The 25,219-nt window shown below is 42.5% G+C and overlaps 1 protein-coding gene and 1 long non-coding RNA gene across 5 annotated transcripts in view; one reads left to right on the top strand and one right to left on the bottom strand.

Annotated features, from left to right (window-relative positions):
• LOC122557087 (sodium- and chloride-dependent neutral and basic amino acid transporter B(0+)-like) overlaps positions 1–25,219 on the bottom strand; it is a 119,052-nt gene that overhangs the window by 57,662 nt on the left and 36,171 nt on the right. For 3 of the 4 annotated variants that reach the window (XR_015758697.1, XM_087992232.1, XM_087992231.1), the window contains 3 exons: positions 16,899–17,052; positions 5,448–5,579; positions 180–347 (listed from right to left, as the gene is read on the bottom strand). Coding sequence is in view for 3 of the 4 variants with exons in the window: in XM_087992232.1 (XP_087848358.1) it covers positions 180–347; positions 5,448–5,579; positions 16,899–17,052 (454 nt within the window). In the remaining variant the exon portion in view is untranslated. Of the gene's footprint in view, positions 1–179; positions 348–5,447; positions 5,580–6,115; positions 6,869–16,898; positions 17,053–25,219 lie in introns of those variants that run through there. The other variant, XM_087992233.1, reaches the window with a different exon arrangement.
• On the top strand, positions 9,936–12,521 carry LOC148148853 (uncharacterized). Its single transcript, XR_015758699.1, has 3 exons — positions 9,936–9,956; positions 10,948–11,156; positions 12,456–12,521. It is a non-coding gene; the product is annotated as an uncharacterized LOC148148853 (long non-coding RNA).

Genomic DNA, 25,219 nt, shown 5'->3' with positions numbered 1-25,219 from the left:
GTTATCATTGATTATCCTTGGAAGTCCAGTGACTCATTCATAGTATCCTTGCTATTGACATCTATGCAAGATGTTCTGCTGTATGGCCACAAAACTATTGTCCATTTCTCTCACTCATTCAGATTGATAGAATGAGCAATCAGTGTCTTTACTTGCCCCAACAGAATTGAGCACTGTACCTTTGGGAGTCCTGCTGCATGTTTCATCTGCTCCCCACCAACTGAAGCACTCTGCCCACGGCAATGTTGATTGGAAGGATGCAAACAGGTAGTACAGACTGTAGGCGAGGATGCAGGTATATGAAATGCAGTCAAATGCTGCAAATACAATGAAATTTATGCCCGCACCTTGAAATTGAACAAGAAGCATGAGATTAGATTTGAAACTGCTTTGAAATTAATTAGAGTCATTGAGGCATAGAGCCCTACAGCACAGAGACAGGACCTTTGGCCCAAACTGCTCCATGCTGACCAAAATGACCATCTACAAAATGCCCTGCTTTCACTGCAACAAACACTACATCAGACAGATGTGGGCAGGAAACTAGTCACAGGATACACGAGCACCAAGTAGCCATCAAAAGACATGACCAACTATCACTAGTATCCTTACAAACAGATGAAAAGGGACACCAGTTCAACCGGGACAATGCATCCATCCTGGGACAGGCTAAACAAAGACATCCATGGGAATTCCGAGAGGCCTGGCATTCAAACCGAAACTCCATCAGCAAATACATCGATTTGACCCCATTTACCAAGCACTTGGCCCATATCCTTCTCATCCTTTCCTATCCATGTATTTGTCCAAATACCTTTTAAGTATTGTTAATATATCCACTTCCACTGGCAGACCATTCCGTATGCATACCACCCTCTGTATAAAAAAGTCGCTCCAGTTTTATTCCCTTTTATTCTTTCCCCTCTAACCTTAAACTGATGCACTTTGGTCCTCGATTCCCCAACCCTGGGGAAAAGACTGAGTGCATTCACCCTATCGAGGTCTCCCACCATCTTATACACCTCTATAAGATCTTCCCTCAGTCTCCTACACTCTAAAGAAAAAGTCCTAGCTTGTCCAACCTCTCCCTATAACTCAGACCATTGAGTCCAAGCAACATCCTTGTAAATTTCTAAAGCACTCTTTCCAGTTTAATAACATCTTTCCAAGAACAAGGTGACCAAGACTGAACACAAAGCTCCAAGCATGGCCTCACCAATGCCCTGCATATCTACAATATAACTTCCCAATTTCTATACTCAATGCCCTGACTGATGAAGGCCAGTGTGCCAAAAGCTTTTTTCACTGCCCTATCTACCTGTGACTCCACTTTCCGTGAACTGTGAACCCCTGAACTCCAAGATCCCTCTGTTCCACTACACTCCTTACGGACTTAGCATTCACCATGAAACTCCTACTTTAATTTGACTTTCCAAAATGCATGACCTCATTTATCTATATTAAACTCCACCTGCCATTTCTTGCCCCCACTTGTCCAGCTGATCAAAGTCCTGCTGAAATTTATGATAACATTCCTCACTGTCCATTATACCACCTATTTTAGTGTCATGGGCAAAGTTACTAATCAAGCTTTGTACATTCTCGTCCAAATCATTGATATAGATAACAAACAGCACCAACCTCTGAAGCACTGCACTAGTCATAGGCCTCCAGTCCGACGGGCATACTCCCACTATTACCCCCTGCTTCCTACCAACAAACCAATTGTGTATCCAATTTGCGAACTCCCACCGGATTACATGCAATCTAACCTTCCAGAGCAGCCTATCATGTGGAAGCTTATCAAAGGCCTTACTGAAGTCCATATCGACTATGTCTACCGCCCTGCCCTCATCAACCTTCCTGGTCACTTCATCAAAGAGTTCTAACAAATTTGTGATGCATGATCTGACAATGCCATGCTGACTATTCCTAAACAAACCCGGTCTTTCCAAATGCATGTACACCTTATCCCTTAGAATGTTCTCTAGCAACTTACCTACCACACATATTAGGCTTACTGGTGTATAGTTCCCAGGCTTTTCTTAACATCCCTTCTTGAACAAGGGCGCTTCATTCCTTCACATAGAATTAGCCGGTAGACAAGTCAACTTTGGAGCAGGAAAATCGACGTTTTGGGCAAAAGCCCTTCATCAGGACTGAAGGCAGGGAGACTGCAGGGTGGAGAGATAAATGAGAGGGGGGTGGGGCTGGGGAGAAGGCAGCAAAGAGTACCTGGGGGTTGCAGTGAGAGAGAGACTCACTGAGATTCTTGTCAAGAGAGGAGGGGAACTTCTTCAAGGTAGGCATCCTTGCAAGATGATTCGCAGTAAGGTTAAAATCAACTATGCAAAAGTGAGGACTGCACACAGAGTCATTGAGATGTCCAGCATGGAAACAGACCCTTCGGTCCCAGATATCCCAACCCAATCTAGTCCCACCTGTCAGCACCTGGCCCATATCCCTCCAAACCCTTCTTATTCATTTACCCATCCAAATGCCTCTTAAATGTTGCAATTGTACCAGCCTCCACCACTCCCTCTGGCAGCTCATTCCATACATGTATCACCCTTGTGAAAAAGATGCCCCTTACCTTAGGTCTCTTTTATATATCTTTCCCCTCTCACCCTAAACCTATGCCCTCTAATTCTGGACTCCCCGAACCCAGGGAAAAGACTTTGCCTATTTATCCTATCATGCCCCTGATGATTTTGTAAACCTCTACAAGGTCGCCCCTCAGCTTTCAACGCTCCAGGGAAAACAGTCCCAGCCTGTTCAGCCTCTCCCTATAGCTCAAATCCTCCAACCCTGGCAACATCCTTGTAAATCTTTTCTGAACCCTTTCAACTTTCACAACATCTTTCCGATAGGAAGGAGACCAGAATTGCATGCAATATTCCAACAGTGGCCTAACCAATGTCCTGTACAGCCGCAACATGACTTCCCAACTCCTGTTCTTAATACTCTGACCAATAAAAGAAAGCATGCCAAACTTCACTATCCTATCTACTTGCGACTCCACTTTCAAGGAGTTATGAACCTGCACTCCAAGGTTTCTTTGTTCAGCAACACTCCCTAGGAACTTACCATTAAATGTATAAATTTGCTCAGATTTGCTTTCCCAAAATGCAGCACCTCGCATTTATCTGAATTAAACTCCATCTGCCACTTCTCGGCCCATTGGCCAATTTGGTCAAGATCCTGTTGTAATCTGAGGTATCCATCTTTGCTGTCCACTACACCTCCAATTTTGGTGTCATCTGCAAACTTACTAACTATATCTCTTATGCTCGCATCCAAATCATTTATGTAAATGACAAAAAGTAGAGGATCCAGCACCGATCCTTATGGCACTCCACTAGTCACAGGCCTCCAGTCTGAAAAACAACCCTCCACCACCACCTTCTGTCTTCTACCTTTGAGCCAGTTCTGTATCCAAATGGTTAGTTTTCCCTGTATTCCATGAGATCTAACCTTGCTAATCAGGCTCCCATGGTGAACCTTGTCGAACGCCTTACTGAAGTCCATATAGATCACATCTAGCACTCTGCCCTCATCAATTCTCTTTGTTACTTCTCCAAAAACTCAATCAAGTTTGTAAGACAAGATTTCTCACACATAAAGCCATGTTGACTATCCCTAATCAGTCCTTGCCTTTCCAAATACATGTACATCCTGTAAAGCCCGGTGATATTGCTGCTGAAGTGTTAATCCAGAGACCAAGATAATGAAACTAAACGAGTGAGAAACATAAAAGCAGACTGTAAAAGTTCTTATATACGTGTAAAAAGGAAAAGAGTAGCAAAAGCAAATGTGAATCCATTAGAAACAGACACAATTTCAGCCCACTTCAAAAATAATGATTGGATTTGGAAGAGTCCAATGGATGTAGGAAAGGAAAATCATTTGTGACAAATGTGTGGAAATTTAAGGATCTAAATAATATATTAAGAAAGAACAAGTTGATATTGTTGGTTTAGGTTTTCAGAATGTTTTCAAAAAGGTTCCACACTGCAGGGTCGTGTAAAACATTAGAGCTCATGGGAGTTGGGGGAGGGATATATTAGAATGGATTGAGAACTGATTAATGGACATGAAAGAGTGTAAGAACAACTGATTCAATTTTAAATTGGTAAGCTTCAACTAGTGTGGTTTCACAGGGGTCAGTGTTTAGGCCCCAGCTATTCATAATCTATTGGAATGATTTGAAGTAAAACAAAATACTGCAGATGCTGGGAATCTGAAACAAACAGACAGAACACTCTAGAAACTCAGCAGACCTGACAGAATCCATGCAAAATGAAAGAGTTAACATTTTGAATTCAATGATTCTTCTTCAGTCAGGGTTAAATATCATATTTCCAAATTTGCAGGTGTGGTTTAGAAGCATGAAAGGTGATCTAATGCCATCATAAAAAGTTCTTGCAGAGACTGCCATGGTAGATGCAGGAAGGAGTTTTCTGATATTAGAATAAAAGGTGGGTCATTTTGGATTGTGATGTTTTGGAATTTCATCAATCAATCAATCGAAATAGGGGCGGTGAATATTTAGAAATCTTTGCCCCAAATGACAACGTAAACACAATAGTTGAGCTTGCCTAAGGCTGAAACTGATTGATGTCAATATATCAAGGGACATGGAATTATTGCAGGAAACTGTTCTTGTACTTAAATCTCATTGCAAGGCTATCTGTTTGAAAATAGTACACAAACATTCTTACATTATGAACGTGGAGCAGCAAACAAAGGTCTTTCACCAGTTTGGATAACAAGGGGGTTTCCCTGATCCATTAAAATCTCAAGATAATTATACTGGAAAGTGTCTTCACTAATTCACTCACTCAAGTTTCAGAGGTTATTGCAGATGCCAGCAGTATCACCCATAATATCATGTTTATAAATAGGTTTTGTCAAATTCAGGAGTCAACAATCTGATCTCTCTAGCAGTTCCACTCGGTCTAATTCAATGAAAGACATCAAGTCATACAGTATTACAGCATAGGAAGATGCTCTTCAACCTATTGTATCTGTACCAGTTATCAAGAACTGATCTACTCTAATCCCATTTCCCAGCACTTAGCCTTCTATTCTTTGGTGTTTCAAGTGATCATCGATATAGTTTTTAAATGTTGTATCAGTTCCTGTCGCTACCACCGTTTCAGAAAATGAATTTGAAACAGTGAAAGGGTATATTCCACTCTCTGTTTTGATTGCAAACAATATCTCTTGAAGGGGACCTGACACCAACATCTGGTGAAGGAAATATAGCAAGTATATTCATGAGTATAAAACACAATTGCTGAAAATGTGTTGCTGGAAAAGAGCAGCAGGTCAGGCAGCATCTAAGGAGCAGGAGAATCGACGTTTCGGGCATGAGCCCTTCTTCAGGAAAACACAATTGCTCATTTAAACTCTCGCCAAATCAAGATTGTTCAGTGAACACTAACCCTGTAACATGGGCACAGCTTTCCACACTGCATCTGGTCCAAGGCTGGCAAACTGCCCAAAGGAAGTTTCTAAGAAAAACATTGGCATTCCAGCGACTGCCAGCATCAGAATGTAGGGTATAAGGAAAGCACCTGCAAAATATAGAAAAAGGGTAAGTAAAATATTAATGTCACCAGGTTTCACAACTAATAGTTCATTTCGTATTAACACAGGAATGAAATGTTGTTGACAGAAGAGTGTGGCTGCTGATTGTAGATTGTACGCAGGATCTGAATACAAAAAAGTTACAATCAACATTCAGGGATCTACAAAACAGTGTTGCTCCTAAAACCTTAGGTCAGCCACACCAGCTGATTTCTCCAGCATTCTCTATTTGTTTCACACTGCCAACATGCGCAGTATTTTGCTTTTATTTACCTTCGCTAATTGTATTTGGCAGCTTCAAACTGACTGTCAGAAGGAAAATGTGCCAATCCAACAGTCAAGAGGTTGGGAAGGGCCTCATTATTGGGTTGGAGCTTGGAGTGAAAGTACAACCAGTGCTGCCCAATAATACTTCTTACATTGATTCCATTTCCCTCAAGAGAGCTGTTTCTGTCATGCTTATGGACCAGGGAAAAGAATCGTGAATGTAGCAAAACAGTGTGACACCATAAGACAAGGCTACCTGTAAGGAGGGTAATCTTTGCAGGACTGTCAGAGAGATTCTCCAAGTTTGGGGTGATACACCACATTCTCCATTTCATCCAGGCCTTTGGAGAGCCACAATGTTACCTCTGGGAGAAAGTGAGGACTGCAGATGCTGGAGATCAGAGCTTAAAAATGTATTTCTGGAAAAGTGAAGCAGGTCAGGCAGCATCAAAGGAGTAGGAGAATCAACGTTTTGGGCATAAGCCCTTCTTCAGGAATGTTACCTCTGTATACCATTTCCAGTCTTGGAAAGAGAAACGGACAGAAACTGGAAAGAGGAGATAGGGACGAGGTGACATTGACCTCATCTACATGGATACAGTGAGATTGTGAGGCTATTCTTCAATGAACACAGATTTCCCCACCTTAACACACATCAATCATTCACCAGTATCACACTCATTTCAAACTCTTCCACCAGGAAGTCCCTGCACCAAATTAATCAATGAATAAAAACCACCAACCAAACACTTTCAAAAGCATGCTTTACACCACTGAACTCTTCACCCTCTTGTGCAAGCCTTTACTGCCTAGCTTTCAGATATTGCCTCCCAGCCTAACGTTACATTCCTGCACAAGTGACGAAAGCTTGACTGGTGCAAACTGCTGAGTCTCACAAGAAGAAACTACAGATGGCCATGCATGGTATCTTCAAACGTCTACACGATTTGAGGGTCTGACTTCAGACTGAAGTGGTACAATGGCTCGGTGGTTAGCGTAGAGTCATTGAGTCATACAGTTTAGAAATAGATGCTGCAGTCCAACTCGTCTATGCTGACCAGACATCCCAATCTGATCTAGTCCCATTAACCAGCAGGCCCATATCCCTCTAAACCCTTCCTCTTCATGGATCTGATATACAAGTTGCCTTTCAAATGTTGTAATTGTATCAGCCTCCACCACTTCCTCTGGCAGCTCATTCCATACACACACCATCCTGTGTGTGAAAACATTGCCCCTTGATTCCCTGTTAAATTTTTCCCCACTACCTTTAAACCTATGACCTTTAGTTATAGACATCCCCATCCTTCGAAAATGGCCTCAGTCTCCTTTACATTGCTCTCTCAGTGCATACTCACTGACGTCAGTACTGACAGATAGGGTACTACTCCTGTGTAGCTTATATTGTTTTCTCAGCTCACAAGCCTCCATGGGTTGCATTGCTTGTTAGTGTAGAGAAGGGAGGTGGGCATCTTGTCACAGTAGGGAGTACTGCACAGCCAAAAGGATGCAAATGTGCCACAGTATGCTATGTAGTGTTCTATATACACCCTATCCATGCTCCTCATGATTTTAGAAACCATTCTAAGGTCACCACACAGCTCCTATAATCTAGGGAAAAATGCCCCAGCCTATTCATGATTTGGAGGAGCCGGTGTTGGACCTGGGTAGACAAAGTTAAAAGTCACACAACACCAGGTCATAGTCCAACAGGTTTATTTGGAATCACTACCTTTCACAGTGCTGCTTCTTCATCAGATGGCTGTGAAACTGGACCAAGAGACACAGAATTTCTAGCAAAAGATTACAGTGATACAATGATGATATATTGAACAAACCTAGATTGTTAAGTTTTTCATCTTTTAGAATGGGTTTGCTGGTTTTGGTTCTTTAATATGTAAATCCCAGAACTTCTTTTCAGTCACATTTTCCAGATGACTTAAGGTTTTATAACAAAAGGTGACATCTCAGTTCAGACAATGCCTTAAAAGGTCTGTATACCAGTCTTGAGTCAGACTGGCTCTATTTCCAAAGTGGAATTTTTTCAAACATTACATGGATTGACTGCCTGCATTGACTGCCAGAGTGTCGACACAGATACCACCATTACACAAGGGGACACCACCCACCATGTACACGTCAGGCACTCATGTAACTCAGCCTACATTGTCTATCTTAAATGTTGCAGGCAAGGATGCCCCAAGGCATGGTAGATTGGCAAGGTAAAGCCGACACTACGACAATGGACGAATGGACACCGCACAACAATCACCAGGCAGGGGCATTCCCTCCAAGTCAGGGAACACTTCAGTGGTCAGGGACATACGGCCTCAGACCTTCGGGTGACCATCCTCTAAGATGGACTTCGGGACAGGCAACAATGTAAAGTGGTTGAGCAGAGGCTCATAGCCAAGTTCGGTACCCATGAGGATGACCTCAACAGGGACCTTGGGTTCATGTCACACTACAGGTGACCCCACTGCACTATACATTCTCTCTCTCACGCACACACACACTCGTATATACACTCACACTTACACAGACCACCTCTCATACACAAGCTCTCTCTCATACACACAGGCATACATCCCCCCACACTCATACCCACACACGCTACTTCTCACAGGCTTATACCCCATCACACTCACACATTACCAAGTTTACACACACGCAAACACACACCCTTCTCATGTGCACTCACACACACGCGCACACACACACTCTCTCTCCTGTATGCGCACACATATAAGTTATTGGGTTGAATTTGAATTTGCAGAATTATATTTGCAGACACATTCTATTTTGCTCAAAAATGCAGAACTGGCAAGCAGTCATTGCAGGCAGTCAATCCGTGTATTTTTTTTAAATTTCATTTTGGAAATAGAACCAGTCTGAGCCAAGATTGGGATACAGACCAACTCACACCTTTTAAGCAATACCTGAGCTGAGATGTCACCTTTTGTTATAAAAGCTCGTTATTTGAAGAATGTGACTTAAAAGAAGTTCTGGGATTTGCATAATAAAGAACTGAAAACTGCAAACCCATTCTAAAAGATGAAAGACTCAATCTAAGTTTGTTCAATGTATCATTGCATCATTGTAATCTTTTGTTGTAAATTCTGCCACTTATGGTCCCGCTTCACACTCACCTGATGAAGAAACAGCACTTCGAAAGCTAGTGCTTCCAAATAAACCTGTTGGACTATAACGTGGTGTTGTGTGATTGTTAACTTTGTCCAGCCTATTCAGCCTCTCCCAATTGATCAAATCCTCCAGTCCCCGGACATTTCTGCATCCTCTCAAATTTAACAAATGACTTTCCGATAGAATGGTGACCAGAATTGGATTTAGTGCAGCATTACGTAAGAGGTCTCACCAATGTCCAGATGAGTTTATCCTGATGATCAACAATGATCATCATTAGACTACACTAAGTAGCCTGACCGATGTCTTGGAGAGTCATTAAAGTACATCCTAACTCCTATATTCAATGTGCTGACCAATGAGGGTAAGTGTACCAAACGCCTCTTTCACAATCCTGTCTACCTGCGACTCTACTTTGAAGGAACTGTGAACCTGCATCCCTCTGTCTCTGCTCGGCAGCACTCTGCAGGGCCCTACCATGAACTATATAAGTGCTGCCCTGTTTGCCCTCTCCAGTTTTCTTCCATTTGCCCACAAGCCTGTATCTTGTTGACTTTGCTCTGAGCAATGTGTACAATCGCTACTTCACAACGGTAAGCAACCTCCGTCTTTGCCACCGGGCACTCTCACCATCTGTTCCCTCATTCTTACTCCCTCCTGTACATAACGTCAAAATCACCATTTTCCTTCGCCTTTCAGTCCTCAACAAGTTAGTCCAGACTCTGCACCTGAACCCTTTGACACCACTCGCAGGACTTTACCCTGTTTGGACTACATTACGCATGCTGTCGTTGGACATCCCGCGCTTGCGCAGAACTGTCCAGCAGCTTGGTTGTCTGCGACGCCTCATGGGAGTTGTAGTTCTGACGTGCGTCGCGCTCCGCAGCAGCTGGTGTCCAACGGCCAGGAGTTCGAATTGGAGCGCGCGAGAGCCCACGAACGACAGTCACGTGGTACGGCTTGTGTTGTTGGAGTGCATCTGTAAATACCGGTGGGAAGGGGGCGATGGTTTATACACTCCCTCAATCAACATCCTCCTCATTATATAAACTACCCCGAACCTGTCCGTCAACTACTCCCAGTGATGGCTCTCCCATAGTCAAATCTGGCCGTGACTGCCCTACCCCCATTGGAAAGTTACAGAGATAGCGGCTGAAATCCTTCTGCCTATCAACTATTCACACCGGGATTCCCAGTTTAGAGAGCGGCAACATCCGGGCTGTTCACACTGTGGGGAGGTTACAGCTTCTCCCCACGTCTGCATGAGTTCCCGCTGGGTGCTCTGGTTTCCTCCTGAAAGAAATGGGGAAGTGTGTTGTTTTCGCAAAAAAAGTAGTGATAATAAGCTTAAGTATAGTGCTGATAAATGGAGTGTGAAGGGCAGCTGCAGGCAATGATTAAATCAGCAAGCACGAGGGAAATGTATAATTGGGTACTAACTTTAGTGCATAATTATTCTAGTAAATAATTTCTTTCATCATGATAGTTTAAATAATTTAATCTCAGCAAAATAACTAAGATAGCTGAAACACATAAACTAGGCAAGAAAAGACACATTGTTAAAATTCAGGGATGGAATGTACTTATGAACAATGGAAGATGTTATAAGCAAACAGATAAAGTGAAAGGAACATCAAGATCCAAGTTTAACAAAATCTTCCTTATGTCAGCATTTACAGAGGGAAGGGTCGCCAACTTGGAGAGAGGGGGGGGGAATAATAAGAGCGGATCGCAAGTTAGTTAGAGAATAAAGTTGATTGGGTAATGTAGAAGTCAGAAGAGGTGACCTCACTCAGCTCAAAAGTATAACTGTGTACTAGTTTGAATGTTCATTGCTCATTTGCTTCTGCATTCGATGCCCTTTCTTGCAAGATCATAGAATAAATTGTCTTGATTCCAGTTTTGGTGGTCTTGTCTAAATTTTATTAAATTTGTTTCTAACAGATTTGGGGGCTCGTCTGGGATCCCAAGCTCTGGTCGCGTGGCATTTTTGGGAAAATGGAGAAGGTGCACCTCACTGATTTCAGTGGTCTTTAGTTTCCCTCCTTGCCACGGCGGCTTGGGCGAACGTGATCCGGACTGAGAGACCCTGGAAACAAGACGGGCAGACGCGGCGGATTCGGTCGGGTGACTCTTGTGTGCACAAGACCCGGGTAAGAAAGGTCTTAAAAGATTTATCTGGGCGACCGGGGTAGGCAGCAGTATTTGCTGCCAGTTGGATATATCCGGGGTTCCGGGCGACCGGGGTAGTTGCTGCCAGGTGGATATATCTGGGAGATCGGCAGCAGTATTTGCTGCCAGGTGGATGTATCCAGGTATCCGTGCGACCGTGGTAGGCAGCGGTAGTTGCTGCCAGGTGGATATATCCGGGTGACTGGCAGTGGTAGTTGCTGCCAGGTGGATATATCTGGGAAACCGGGGTTCCGGGCGACCAGGGTAGGCAGCGGTAGTTGCTGCCAGGTGGATGTATCCGGGTATCCGGTCGGCCGGGGTAGGCAGCGATAGTTGCTGCCAGGTGGATATATCCGGGTATTGCCACGGGACGGGGAGCGCTGAAACGACCAGTTAACTCTGTGCACAGACCAAGGTAAAGAAAATGGACCTATTAAGTATTGCCTTGGTGTTCAGGGACATACGAGAAGTACAGGGAATTGGCAACATATAAAATAAAGTATTTAATTGGCTAGATTAATCTGATGAATAAGGTGCCTACCTGATTCGACTACCCAGCCTTAGACCGGTTGTTAAGAGGGGAAATCCCCCACGCGAAGGTCAGGACCCTGAAGTGGGTGTGGAAGAAGGTGACACTGGACCTCAATAAGGTTAACTAAATTACATAAAGAAACAGCCGAGTATTAAAATGGGAAATAAGAATAGTTGTTTAATTGTCGAAGGAGACATCAGAGGGACGTCTGAGGACCACATCCCAACGGACAGTCCTTTAGGAAAAATGTTAAGAGATTGGAAGTACAATCCTCGGACGCGAGGAAAGGATAAAAAACAAATGGTAAAATGTCAATGAAAAACAGCCTTACAGTCAGGAGGAATCAGATTATGCTTCGTGTCAGAAGGGCTAGTAGCTGAAGGGCTACTGAGGGTACACTTTGTAACTAACTTATAGCCAGACATCCAGAAAAATATTCAAAAGCTAGAGGAGTCGTTGTGGGAAGCTCAAAGTGTCTGTGAGATATGGTGTCTGTGTGTGTGAGAGAGAGAGAGAGAGAGAGAGAGAGAAAAGCTATACAGCTAACAGAAAGTTTAACCCTTTGTGATTTGGTTTGAATGCACATTTGTTTGTTGGTGATTGAATGTGTGTGCTTTGTTCCCTGGAGCTTGAGATCTAGAACTGTTTTGAATCTGATTTCTATTATGGAAATTTTAACATGATTTCTTTTAAGGTTAAGGATTTTACAGATTATGAAATAAAATGTTAACTCTTGCTCTTTTTACAGGTCATGACTGCCTTACTCTTTTATTCTTACATAAAAGCGATTTATGGAGGTCAGTTGAAGTCTCAGTTCAACATTAGATTGTAATAAATCAAAAAAAATCCTATGGTTAAAATCGGTGACCTTGGATTCGACCATTATTCATGCATTAGAAGTTTTTTTTTTTAAACTTGAATAGACAAACCCTTTTTAAGGCACCTCTGGTTATTTCACGACCTATAGCATTGTAATTGAGCAATGACTGGTCAGGACTACTTAAGAAAACTAATTTTGGATTTAAATCAAGGGACTAAAACCAGGTAATTATAGTGGATTTCAAAGTTGGGAACTGTATGCATTTTACATTTTAAATATTAAACACTGAATAAATGAATTTATAATATATAAATATATATTTACAAGTAAGATTCCAAAATGTATAGTTAGGAACAGGCTTTAAAGTTAGACAAGCATAAATTGATAAATTGTATTTGAGATTACAGGGAGCAAGAAATATTGCAACATTTCTTTTTTTTAAAAAAAACAAGGTCTAAACAAAACATTGGGTGATGAGGAATGGCCATGAGGTGGCCCTAAAGCTGTTAAGTTGGTTAAATCGGCTCAGCAATTGATCTGGCAACGTAACATGAGAAGCAGAAACAGAGGGCAAAAATAATGATAGCCACGGTTGATGAGGTAATAAAGAAAAGGACAAACCAAAAGGAGAAGGAAACCGGAATGGTGCGGGCAGCATGTTGAAAATAAAGGGAGGAGAAAGGATCGGGGAGGAGATTTTAAGGGGTCTGGTAAATAGGAACAAGGATCAAAGTGGAAATCCCCACAGGCGGGATGTTATTACTGTGGAAAGACAGGTTACTTTAAGAGAGAGTGTCCAGATCCGAAAAAGGAAGTAAAGGCAGTGCCGTTTATGAACCTTGATGATAAATAGGGGATTCCTGCCCCCGGGGACCCACCAGGAACCCTTGATAAATTTAAAGGTGGGACATTACAAAGAGGACGTAGTTTTCCTAGTCGATATGGGGGCAGCAAAGTCATCCTTACATTTTAAGCCCAAGGGAGTGGGAATGAAAAAGTTAATTGGATTATGGCAACAGTTTTGTGATGAGAGGCACGAAGAATTAGTTTTGCGCTCATGACGAGATATTGCCACCAAATTGGGGATTAAATTAACTGCAAATGGTGCTATGGAATCTGTTGAGGTTCTTAAAAATGAATGTGCTCGAGCAAAACAATTACAGAAACAGAATGAGAAGTCACAAGTGACTGGTAAACAAACAGAACCGCACGATTACAGTTGTTAAAATGTTTTAGTCACTTGTTGCATTTCCACCCTGAATTATATAATATATATAATTAATAATTAATATTTATAATCAATTGTGTTAGCCTGAATCAATATTAATTGGCAGGATTCCTTCACACATTCTCAGTGACCTGTCATATTGATTCATGGTTAATTTAAAACATGACTGCATTAATTCATTGTTAATTAAAGAATGGAAAGCTACATAACTGGCCAGAGTGTGTGCAGGCATTGGCAGCAACAGCCTTATTGGCAGAGGAGAGTCGGAAACTTACTTTTGGGGGATCCTTAAGAGTCAGCACCCCACATCAGGTATGGACCATACTAAATCAGAAAGCAGGACGATGGCTCACAGACTCTAGGATCTTGAAATATGAGACAATCTTAATAGAGTAGAATGACCTAGTCACAGACAGTTGCTTGAATCCAGCTGCATTTCTGTGGCGGGGAGAGGGGGTGACCCTTGGCAATCCAGAACATGACTGCCTTGATATTACTGAATATCAGACTAAAGTGCGAATGGACTTAAGAGAAGTACCGTTGCATGTGGGAGCTCAGTTGTTTATCGACGGGTCCTTCCGGATGATTAAGGATAAAAGACATGATGGATATGCTGTAATAGACGGGATAGAGGGAAGCATTATCGAGGCTGAAAGACTGCCTAACAGCTGGTCAGGCCAAACTTGTGAACTCTATGCCATAGAAAGAGCTCTCAGAACCTTAGAAAACAAAAAAAAGGAAACGGTATGTACAGACTCCAAATATGCGTTTGGAGTGGTACATACTTTCGGAAAAATTTGGCAAGAAAGAGGACTGATAAATAGCAGAGGAAAAGAACTAGCTCATAAGGAATTGATGAAACAAGTGCTGGAATCCCTGTTACTCCCGAGAGAAATAGTGATAGATCATATAAACGGACATCAGAAGGGGAATGAACCGGAAGTAAGAAGAAATAGACTGGCCGATGAGGTAGCTAAAGAAGCGGTAGCTGAATCCACAAGGAGCAGTGATATACTCCCTAATACCTACAATTCCAGATCTTCAGGGTGCCCCGTTGTTTACTGCAAAGGAGGAAAAGGGACTAAAAGATTTAGGAGCTTCAAAGACAGCAGATGGGCATTGGATGTCACCCGAGCTGGGAGGGACCATTCCTAACACTCCTGACTACTGAGACAGCTATCCGGACTGCTGAGAAAGGGTGGCGTCATCACACTCGCGTTAAAGGTCCTGTGAACGCCCCATCGATGGAGTGTCACGCTTATCCTACAGACAACTCTCTGAAAGTTAAGCTGAGAAAGAAGAAATGAACTGAGACAAAAGACTCTTTTTAACGTTTGATGATATATATTGTTATTGATTGTAAGGGCTGCACGGACTCATCTCTCCCTGGCACCTAAAAGCTTAAGACAGATAGACAGGATGGTAGGCAGGGGTCAGGGATGGGCGGGTACTGGTATAGTATTGTAACGTTAATAGTATTAACTGTTCAAGGAGGCGGGAAAAATCACTTCACTTCACTATGCCAAAATTATGCTGAACAAAAGGGACTTGCCGACTGTTGGGCCTGTGCAGAGGTCCCACACCATGGCAAATCTGGGATGCCCACCTCGGTAATACCACTCACCAAAAGAGAAGTATATGATGTACAACAATTTGACTCGGGCTCAAATGATACAAAGTGGAGATCTGACAGGGGTGAATATAACTTTGCGGGATGGTTCCCTAGACCAGCCCCGAAAACTCAGAGTGCTATCGATGGCCTTAGAGTTTCCCCACCGAAAGGAGCAGTAAATACCACCTGTTTCTGTAATCAGAATGACGCCGCATCCTTCCAATTAGGAAAATCATCGTGTGTCTACACCAGCCAAGCCACTGCCACGATTGTTCCCCTTATATTAAACGGAACATATTGGGTATGCGGCCTGAAGGCCTATCCATTTATTCCCGGGGAAAAATACATTCACGTAACCGTATGTATAGGAATGATGAAACACTGCCTCAAAGTCAGAAAGGCTGGAGTGGCTGCTGTTACCTCACTTATATAGTTTCTCACCTCAGATTAGAAAAACATGAGCACAACCTGAGAAAGGAGGGGGGACTAAGACGTAAGGCCCGAGAGGTCTCTGAAGGAGACCGTCTGTTGTGGACACTATTCCAAACTACGGCGCTACAAGGGCAGGGGTAGAAATACAGAAACTGGCGGCTGCCCTTGAAAAGTTAATGAAACCGTCAACGTAATGGGAGAAACTCCGTCTCAAATATCGGCCATAACCACCAAAATGATTGCCACAAGACTCATTATGTTGCCATAATCCAATTAACTTTTTCGTTCCCACTCCCTTGGGCTTAAAATTTAAGGATGACCTTGCTGCCCCCATATCGACTAGGAAAACCACGTCCTCTTTGTAAGGTCCACATCTGCAGACCAAGTGGATAGGCCACGGGAAACGCAGGGATACAGGAATAAACAGTGCAGACATGATGGATCGAATGGCCTCTATCTGCACTGTCAGAATTCTCTGATTCTTTGTGAGATGCATAATTTGACATGAGCAGCAGTCATATGGAAGATCATTAATTGAATAGCAGTGTTAAGTGCATAAACACTATCATCTCAATAGGAAACAGCACTTTCATCCACAACGTAGGTTCTCAGCTATCCTCCCAAATTTACTGAACTGCTTTTAAACACAAAAGAGCACAAATCAATTAAAGTTCCTAAGAAGGTCACTGGTGCAAAAATGTTTCAAATTGAAACCCTTTCTGAGATGCTGTCCTCAGTTCTCCTTTGTGCTCTTCACAGTCTCCAAAGGAAGTCACAATTGATATCACCTGAAATACTGAAGTAATCTACCAGTCACAATTTGCATGTCCTGAAGTCAGCAGCACTTCCGTCTTGTCAAAAAGGTCAGTTATTTTTGTACTGCCTGTTTGTGATTGTGTGTTTTTGTTAAATTGCAGACATACTGTTTTTATAATTGAAAGTTGTTCACTGTGCTAGTGTGGACTAAGGATGGATGGTATAAACTGTTGGTGACTGCAAATTAAAATGCCCTCTCGTCCATTGAATGTTATTTGTCACACCATTTAATTGTTGTCTTTGTACTTTTCTCTCCCCTGTATTTTGGATTTCATGACAATACCTCCTCCATTTCTGTAAGCCAGGTACGGGAATCTCCATACATTGCCCAAACCCACAGCAGAACCGATCACTGAGAGCAAGTAGTCAGTCTTCGAGGACCAGTTACCTCGCTCTACATTCTCGTCACCTTCATGCACACGTTCACTGGTGGCAGCCTGGGAAAAACAGACGAAATAGCTGATTAAAAACAGAAATTGTTGGAAAAACTCAGCAGGTCTTGGCAGCATGTATGTGGAGAAGCAGAATTGATGTTTTGAGTCCAGTGACCTTCTTGAATTGACCTACTTGTTGAACTTCCTTCCCACCTACCCGTCCAACCTGTCACTATCACCCTCCACCTTCATCTATCTATCGTATTCCCAGCTACCTTCCCCCAGCCCCATTACCCCCAAACCCCTCACACTCCTGATGAACAGGCTATGCTCAAAATGTCGACTCTCTTGCTCCTCGGATGCTGCCTGACCAGCTATGTTTTTCTAGCACCACACTTTTTGACTCTGATCTCTAGCATCTGCAGTTCTCACTTTCTCGCTTCGAGGGTGTGTAGTTCAGGTAATGGTGTGAGCCATTGGGTTTGTAGTGGATGGTGGCTGATTTAGCTTTGTCCACCTGTAACCCAAGCAAAATATGCAGTTTCTACCCAGTGGAGTTAGTGTATTTGATCCCCATTTGCCAGCAATCAGTTTGTAAACTGAACCCTCAAAGAAGTTTTGTCATTCACTATAACTAAAATCTCCAAATCATCCATATCTGTTTTACTTGAGGTTACTGGTTAATGTTCTGTTAACTACTTACCATGTCCTCTGGAGCATGTGTTTGATGGTAAGTCTGAGAACCCAGATAAAGTAAATTCTCTTGATGAACCCTCTGGTGGGATTGTAATATAGGTTCCCCAATAGTAAGAGAGAAATTGAGAAACAAATATATATCGGGAGATCTCAGATATGTGTAAGCATAATAAAGTTTATAGTAACTGGGGATTTTAATTTTTCAGCCATTGACTGAGACTACCATAATGTTAAAGATTTGGATAGTGAAGAATTTGTCAAATATGTTCACGAATATTTTCTTTATCAATATGTGAATGCTCCTACTAGAGAAGGAGCAAAACTAAACCTTTTGAGAAATAAGGCAGGGCAGGTGAGTGAAGTAAAAATGGAGGAACATTTTGGGTTTAGCAATCATAATTCTATTAGTTTCAAAATGGTTATGGAAAAGGATAAGCCTTCCATAAAAGTTCAAATTTTTAATTGAAGTAAGGCAAATTTTAATGGTATGAGACAAAAACGTTCAAAAAAATTGATTGGAATAGACTGCTTGCAGTAAAAAGAAGTCAGGGAGGTGTTCAAGAATGTGATGACGAAAGTTCAGAGATATTTTGTTCCTGTTAAAGTGAAGGGTAAGGCTGGTAAGATTAGAAACAATGGATGAATAAAAATGTTGAGGTTCTAGTTAAGAATAAAAGATAATCTTCTTTTAGACATAAACAACTTGGTTCAATTGAATCTCCTAAATCAATGTCAAGAGTGTAGGGATATCCCTAAGATTCCTGGCTAGAAATTTTTACACGCTGGTTATGAACTAGTCAGTCACATTGTTGTAAATCTCGAGTCATATATAGGACAGACTCAGTAAAGACAGCAAATTACCTTCCCTGAAGAACATTAGTGAGCCAGATATGTTTTTGTAACAATCAATGGTCACTGAGACTAACTTGGTAAGCGAGATCTATCAATTGAGCTTATCTAATGGAAGGATTTGAATTCCAGAGAATTAGCCAGTTCTGTGTATTACTAGTCTAATGTCATTACCACTATCTCCCCTTAAATTACTCTCTTTTGTTTACTTTCTCTAGTTTAAAGAACATTACTGTATACCAGGGACCTTACCAATTCCTTAAACATTGAACAGTCTTAAACTATAAACCAGATTTTGCTTTACACAATGAACAGTATAATTACTCATCTAATTTTACTTACCAAGGCCCCTGCTCATCTCATACTTGCTCCATTTCCCATTTCATAAACTAATGCTTTCCCTATGGTGTTCAGCCTTGAGTGCTTTAAAAACTCACCCATCTTATGCAGTTTTTCAATCCCTTGTCAGCTTGAGGTTGAAGATAGAGAAATATAAAGGGTGAGGCATGGGGTGTAGTAGGGGGTAACATAAAAGCATCTCCTTCACCTCTCAGGAAACTCAGTGTTTCTATTTTTCTTTCTTTATTTCATGAGACACAGTGAAAGACACAAGGTATACAAATCTTTATTCAATTTGCACCACCAGGAAGAAAGGAAACACCCAACTGGCCAGTGATAAGCAGTGCCCTTCTTAGAGGACAATGCTGTGTGATCAAACAGTGAAGGGGATGGTAGGGATTAAATAAATATAGAGTTGGAAGGGGAAATAATACACTCCACTCCCTGTGGTGCCCACCTCTCCCTGAACAGCTCAAGGATGTTGGTGGACACCATGTGCTCCTTCTCCAGAGAAACCCAGGCTCTGACATAACTGTGGAAGACAGGAAGGCAATCAGCCCTTACGACCCCCTCCACAGCCCGCTGACTGGACCGGGTTATGGCCAGTTTGGCCAGGCTCAGGAGCAGACCCACGAGGAGGTCTTCAGACCTGCCCTCCCTCCTCCGTACTGGGTGCCCAAACGTCAGGAGCGTGGGACTGAAGTGCAACCAAAAGCAGAGGACGGGGTTTTAAAGAAAATCAAAAAGGGAGTGCAAATGCCCACACCCAATTTATACATGGTCCACGGACTCCACAGCACCACAGAACAAGCATTTGGGCCGGGAGTCCGTGAACCACTGCAATCTGCAGTTTCAGGGGAGTGCTGCATGCAGCACCCTTCACTCCAGATCCCTGAGAGAATGGGGGAGGACTCCCGCATAGAGAGTCCTCCACTGGGGATCCCCACTGCCTAACTCAGTGTTTCTGCTCTGCATTAGAGCATTCCATTCCATTAACTTGTCTTATTTATTCTATTGGGGTTCAGATCAGTCTCTTATTAAGCACTTATGCAAACCAGTTAAGTCAGAGTCATACAGAATGGAAACAGACCAGTCTATTACTTAATTGGCTAGTCTCATTTGCTGTGCAGCAGTGGTCTTAATTTGGTTGACTTGCCCTGCCATGATTGAATGGAAGAGTAGATTCAATGGGCTGAATGGCCTGATACTGCTAATATATCTTATGGTCTAATGGCCATATCTAAGAGATTAAAAATGCTAACTTTAAGTAAAGTGCCAAATTGCACACAAGTTTTGCACTTTGTGCCACAGCACCAGTTAGTGGCAAACAGTACTCACTCGTATTGAGTTACTTTCAAAAGTCATTGAAATATGATGTCTCGGAATCCTTGTTGCTTCTCCTAATTCTTGCATCATCTCCTGGACAACGTTCCAGCCTGCCACAGGAGTTGGTGCTCTGGTCTATGAAGATTTTTGAAAGGAGGTCACTCACTCTGAGGAAACAGACAGGAGACCGGCTGCAGGAAAAGAGAAAGGGGGACACAAGCTGCTGACACACTATAGAAAAATACTGAATGCATTAGGAAGAAGTAGTTTATGAACTAAATTTGCCTGATTCCAAGTACTGGTCTGAGCCAGTTGAAACCATTTTGTACTAACCAAATTCTGCTCAAAGCAAGGAAAATGAAGTAATGCAAAAGCCTATTTGACAAGGAGTAATGGGCCAGGGCTGTTAAGGTATAGGCATGCGATATATGAATGAGCCTGAGCCAATGGAGAAGAGATAGACATTTTGAAAGAGATAAGGAAAAGAATAAGAAGATGACTCTTGGCTGTGGAGTCAGGGAGAACCTCAGAGATCGGCCATTGCAGAAGTAAAGTGCCGACATCAAGAACACGATGATGACATTGAGAGAGAGAGAGAGTGAGGGATCAGAGTGCCTGGTCAGCGTCTGTCCTCAGCAGCATCAGCAGCTATTCTGCTCGGGTATTACCTTTTGTATACTGTGACTAGTTAGAGAGTGCCAGAGTAGCCGAGAGGGTGTACAATTAGGTTATAGCTTTTGCTTTCTGCCAACAAATGTATAAGGTACACACATGTATTGTCGAAGACAGTAATATAGTGACTTGTGAGTTACAAGAGAATTGACTTGTGTCCCATTTGTACAAGCCAGTAACGGGAGCCCACATTTGCCAGGCTCCAACATGTTTTGTCATCCCTGTATGGGCAAGAGGGTAAGTCTCTCCACTGAGTCAGTGGAAGACTCAAGTCAAACCAAATTGGCAAGAAGAGGAGCTTGGGTTTTGAGGGAACATCTCTCAGCTGAGTTAACGGGAGACTTGAATCAGACCGAACAGGAGGTTGGGGTTAATTCGTAGCTACTAATATATGATCAATCAGGAAGGAGTGGACTGCCCTGATTGGATGGGACTCCTTCAGGAATATGTAATAGGAAGTGGCTGCAGTACAAAGAGTATGCAGGTCACCCTAGAAAACCCGCTGCGGAAGGTTGCCCAAATGAAGATCTCAGACAAGAAATTTAAAACTGTACAGAAGGCAGTAGCGATCTATTGGAGGGTTTTGAGAAGATTTGTAGCTCAGGTTGAGGTTGTGGATGTAGATTTGCTCACTGAGCTGGAAGGTTTATTTCCAGACTTTTTGTCACCCTAATAGGTAACATCTTCAGTAGGCCTCAGACAAAGCACTGTACATGATTTCTGCTTTCTATTAATATGTTTGGGTTTCTTTGGGTTGGTGTTGTCATTTCCTGTGGTGGTGATATTTCCTGTGGTAATGTAATTTCCTGTTCTTTTTCTCAGGGAGTGGTAGATGGGGTCTAACTCTATGTTTTTGATGATGGCATTCTGACCGGATCTCTATGCTTCTAGGAATTCTCTTGCGTGTCTCTGTTTGGCTTGTCCTAGGATGGATGTGTTGTCCCAGTCGAAGTGGTGTCCTTCCTTATCTGTATGTAAGGATACTAGTGAGAGAGGGTCATGTTGTTTTGTGGCTAGTTGGTGTTCATATCCTGGTGGCTAGAGTTTTGCCTGTTTGTCCAATGTAGTGTTTCTTACAGTTCTTATGTGGTATTTTGTAAATGACATTAGTTTTTCTTGGTGTCTGTATCGGGTATTTCAAGTTCATTAGCTGCAGTTTTAGTGTGCTGGCGAGTTTGTGGGTTACCATGATCCCAAGGGGTATCATGTGTAGTCTGGCAGTCATTTCCGAGATGTCTTTGATGTAGGGGACTCATATATCACTCCACGTGTAGTGTCTCCCACCCGTGCCCCTACTCTAACCAAAAAAAAAGACTTTATGGTGTGTTGATATGGGTCAGGCTTTTCTATTTCTTCTGTACTGTGTGATTGGTTAAAATTTACTTTGGTTTGTTGTTATTTAACTACTAGATAGTTATTTGAAAAAGACCATAGCAGAGAAGTGTTAGAAATGATTTAACTCCTAAGTTTATATACAGTAATTCATTAAGTTGAGATGGCTTGGCAGGTGATGTACTGTAGCTGTATGAATTGGGAGCTGCCTGATCCCATCATGTACGGCAGTGACCACATCTGCAGCAAGTGTTGGTTGCCGCAAGAACTCCGGCTCAGAGTTGATGATCTGGAATCTGAGCTTCAAACACTGTGGCACATCTGAGAGGGGCAGATTTACCTGGATGCTTTGTTTCAGGAGGCAGTCACACCTAGTAGATAAAGTAATTTAAATTCAGTCAGTGGTCAGTGTCAACAGGATGTGATTGGAAGTGAGGCAAGTAGGAGGATCCTGAGTTCAGGAAAGGAGGACTCTCAGCTTTTGACCTTATCCAACAGACACGAAATTCTTGCTCCCTGTATGGATGAGGAAAAGGGCTGCGGGGAGGATGACCATGGCACCATGGCGTAGAAGGCCATTCAAGAGGGGGGAGAAAAAAGATAAGTGGTAGTTATAGGGGATTCTATAATTAGGGAGACAGATAGTATCCTTTGAAAGCCAGATGATGTGTTGCCTACCTGGTTCCAGGGTCCAGGACATCTCTGACTGGCTTGCAAGCATATTGAAGCGGGAGGAGGAGGATCCAATTGTTGTGGTCCATGTTGGGACTAACAACATTAAGCATGCTAGGATGGAGGACCTGTTTGGAGATTATCAAGCACTAGGATCGAAATTAAGGAACAGGTGCTCAAGGGTCATAATCTCTGGATTACTGCCCGAGGCACATGCAAATTGGCTGAGGGATAAGAAAATTAGGGAAGTAAATACATGCCTAAGGGAGTGGTGTGAGAAAAAGAGGTTCCATTTCATGGGGTATTAGCATCAGTTTTGAAACCTGAGGGATCTGTACCAATGGGAGGGTCCCTACTTGTTCCAGCAAAAAAAGATAAATAGGGTCATCACTAGGACTTTTAAACTAGTGAGGTCGGGGGGGGGGGGGGGGGGGGGGAAGGGAAAGGGAGTATGATGGTAAATATAAAGGTAAACAGCAGGTTAGCACATGTGCCATCGAGAGGCCACCAAATAATATCAAATTGGGGCAGGCAATAAACAAAGTAATAAGTAATGCCTGTAAAAATGGTACTGCAATTATCAAGGGGGATTTTAATTGACATATAGATTGGTCAAACCAGCTCAGTGAGTGTAGCCTTGAGGACGAGTTCGTTGAGTGTATCTGCAATTGTTTTCTGGAACAGTATGTAATGAAACAGACGAAGAGAGCAAGCTATCCTAGATCTGGTCCTGTGTATTGAGACAGGAATAATTAATGACCTCATAGTTAGGGATCTTCTTGGAAGGAGTGATCATAGTATGGTTTAATTTAAAATACAGATGGAGTGTGTGAAGATCAAATCCAATGGCAGGATCCTCTACCTGAACAAGGGGGACTATAATAGAAGAGGGAGGACTTGGCTAAAGTAGACTGGAAACAAAGATTTTATGGTGGCACAGTTGATGAGTAGTGGAGGACTTTGAAAGAATTTTAAAAAGTGCTCAGCAAAAATGTATTCTAGTGAAAAGGAAGGACTGTAAGAAAAGGGGTAATCTGCCATGGGTGTCTTCGGAAATAAGGGAGGCTATCCAGTTGAAAGAGAAGTCATACAAAGTGGCCAAAGACAGCATGAAAAAAGAAGATTGGGAAAACTTTAAAGGTCAACAGAAAGCCACAGAAAGAGCCATAAAGAAAAGTAAGTTTGAAGATGAGAAAAAACTAGCACAGAATATAGAGACAGTTAGCAAAAGTTTCTATGAATGTATAAAATGAAAGAGTGGTTAAAGTAAACTTTGGTCCCTTAGAGGATGAGAATGGGGCATTTAGTTATGGGAGGTGATGAAATGGCAGAGGCATGAACAGATATTTTGTATCGGTCTTCATAGTAGAGGACACTAATAATATGTCAATAATTGACAAAGTGATGAATGCATGCGAGGGGGTGGAAAGAATCATTATTACAGAAGAGGTAGTGTTGGGCAAGCTAATGGAGTTAAGGATAGGTAAGTCTCCTGGCTCAGATGGAATGCATCCCAAGGTACTAAAAAGAGATGGTGGGAGAAAATACCAGGTGCACTGGCGGTAATATTCCAAAATTCGCTGGACTCTGGAGCAGTCCCAGCAGATTGGAAAACAGAAAATGTGACGCCACTGTTTAAAAAGGAAGATAGACAAAAGATGGGGAATTATAGACCGGTTAGCTTAACCTCTAGTGGGGAAGATGCTTGAGTCTATTAGTAAGGAAGAAATAGCAGAGCATCTCGACAGAACTTGTCCCATTGAACAGACACAGCATGGAATCATGAAGGGCAGGTCATGCTTGACAAATCCTTTGGAATTCTGTGAAGACATTACGAGCAAGGTGGACAATGGGGACCCACTGGATGTGGTGTACCTAGATTTACAAAAGGCCTTCGACAAGGTGCCGCATAAGAGGCTGCCGCATAAGATAAGGTAATAGAGGTAAAGTATTTAGCATGGATAGAGGATTGGTTGACTAACAGGAAGCAAAGCATGGGGATAAATGAGTGCTATTCTGGCTGGCAATCAGTGACCAGTGGTGTGCCTCAGGGATCAGTGTTGGGACTGCAATTATTTACAATTTATATAGATGGTTTGGAGTTGGGGACCATGTTTAGGGTGTCAGATTTGCAGATTATACTAAGATGAGTTGCAGAGCAAAATGTGCAGAGGATTGTGAAACTTTGCAGAGGAACATAGATACATTGAGTGAGTGGGTAAAGATCTGGCAGATGGAATTTTAATAAATGTGATGTCATACATTTTGGTAGAAGTAACAGTAAAAAGAATTATTACTTGAGTGGTAAAAAGTTGCAGCATGCTGCTATGCAGAGGGAGCTGGG

Source organism: Chiloscyllium plagiosum, unplaced genomic scaffold (assembly GCF_037043375.1).
Source record: "Chiloscyllium plagiosum isolate Xiang-an unplaced genomic scaffold, Cpla_swu_hap1 HiC_scaffold_11, whole genome shotgun sequence".
Classification (NCBI taxonomy): Eukaryota; Metazoa; Chordata; class Chondrichthyes; order Orectolobiformes; family Hemiscylliidae; genus Chiloscyllium; species Chiloscyllium plagiosum.
This window is presented reverse-complemented; position numbering and strand designations above follow the sequence as displayed.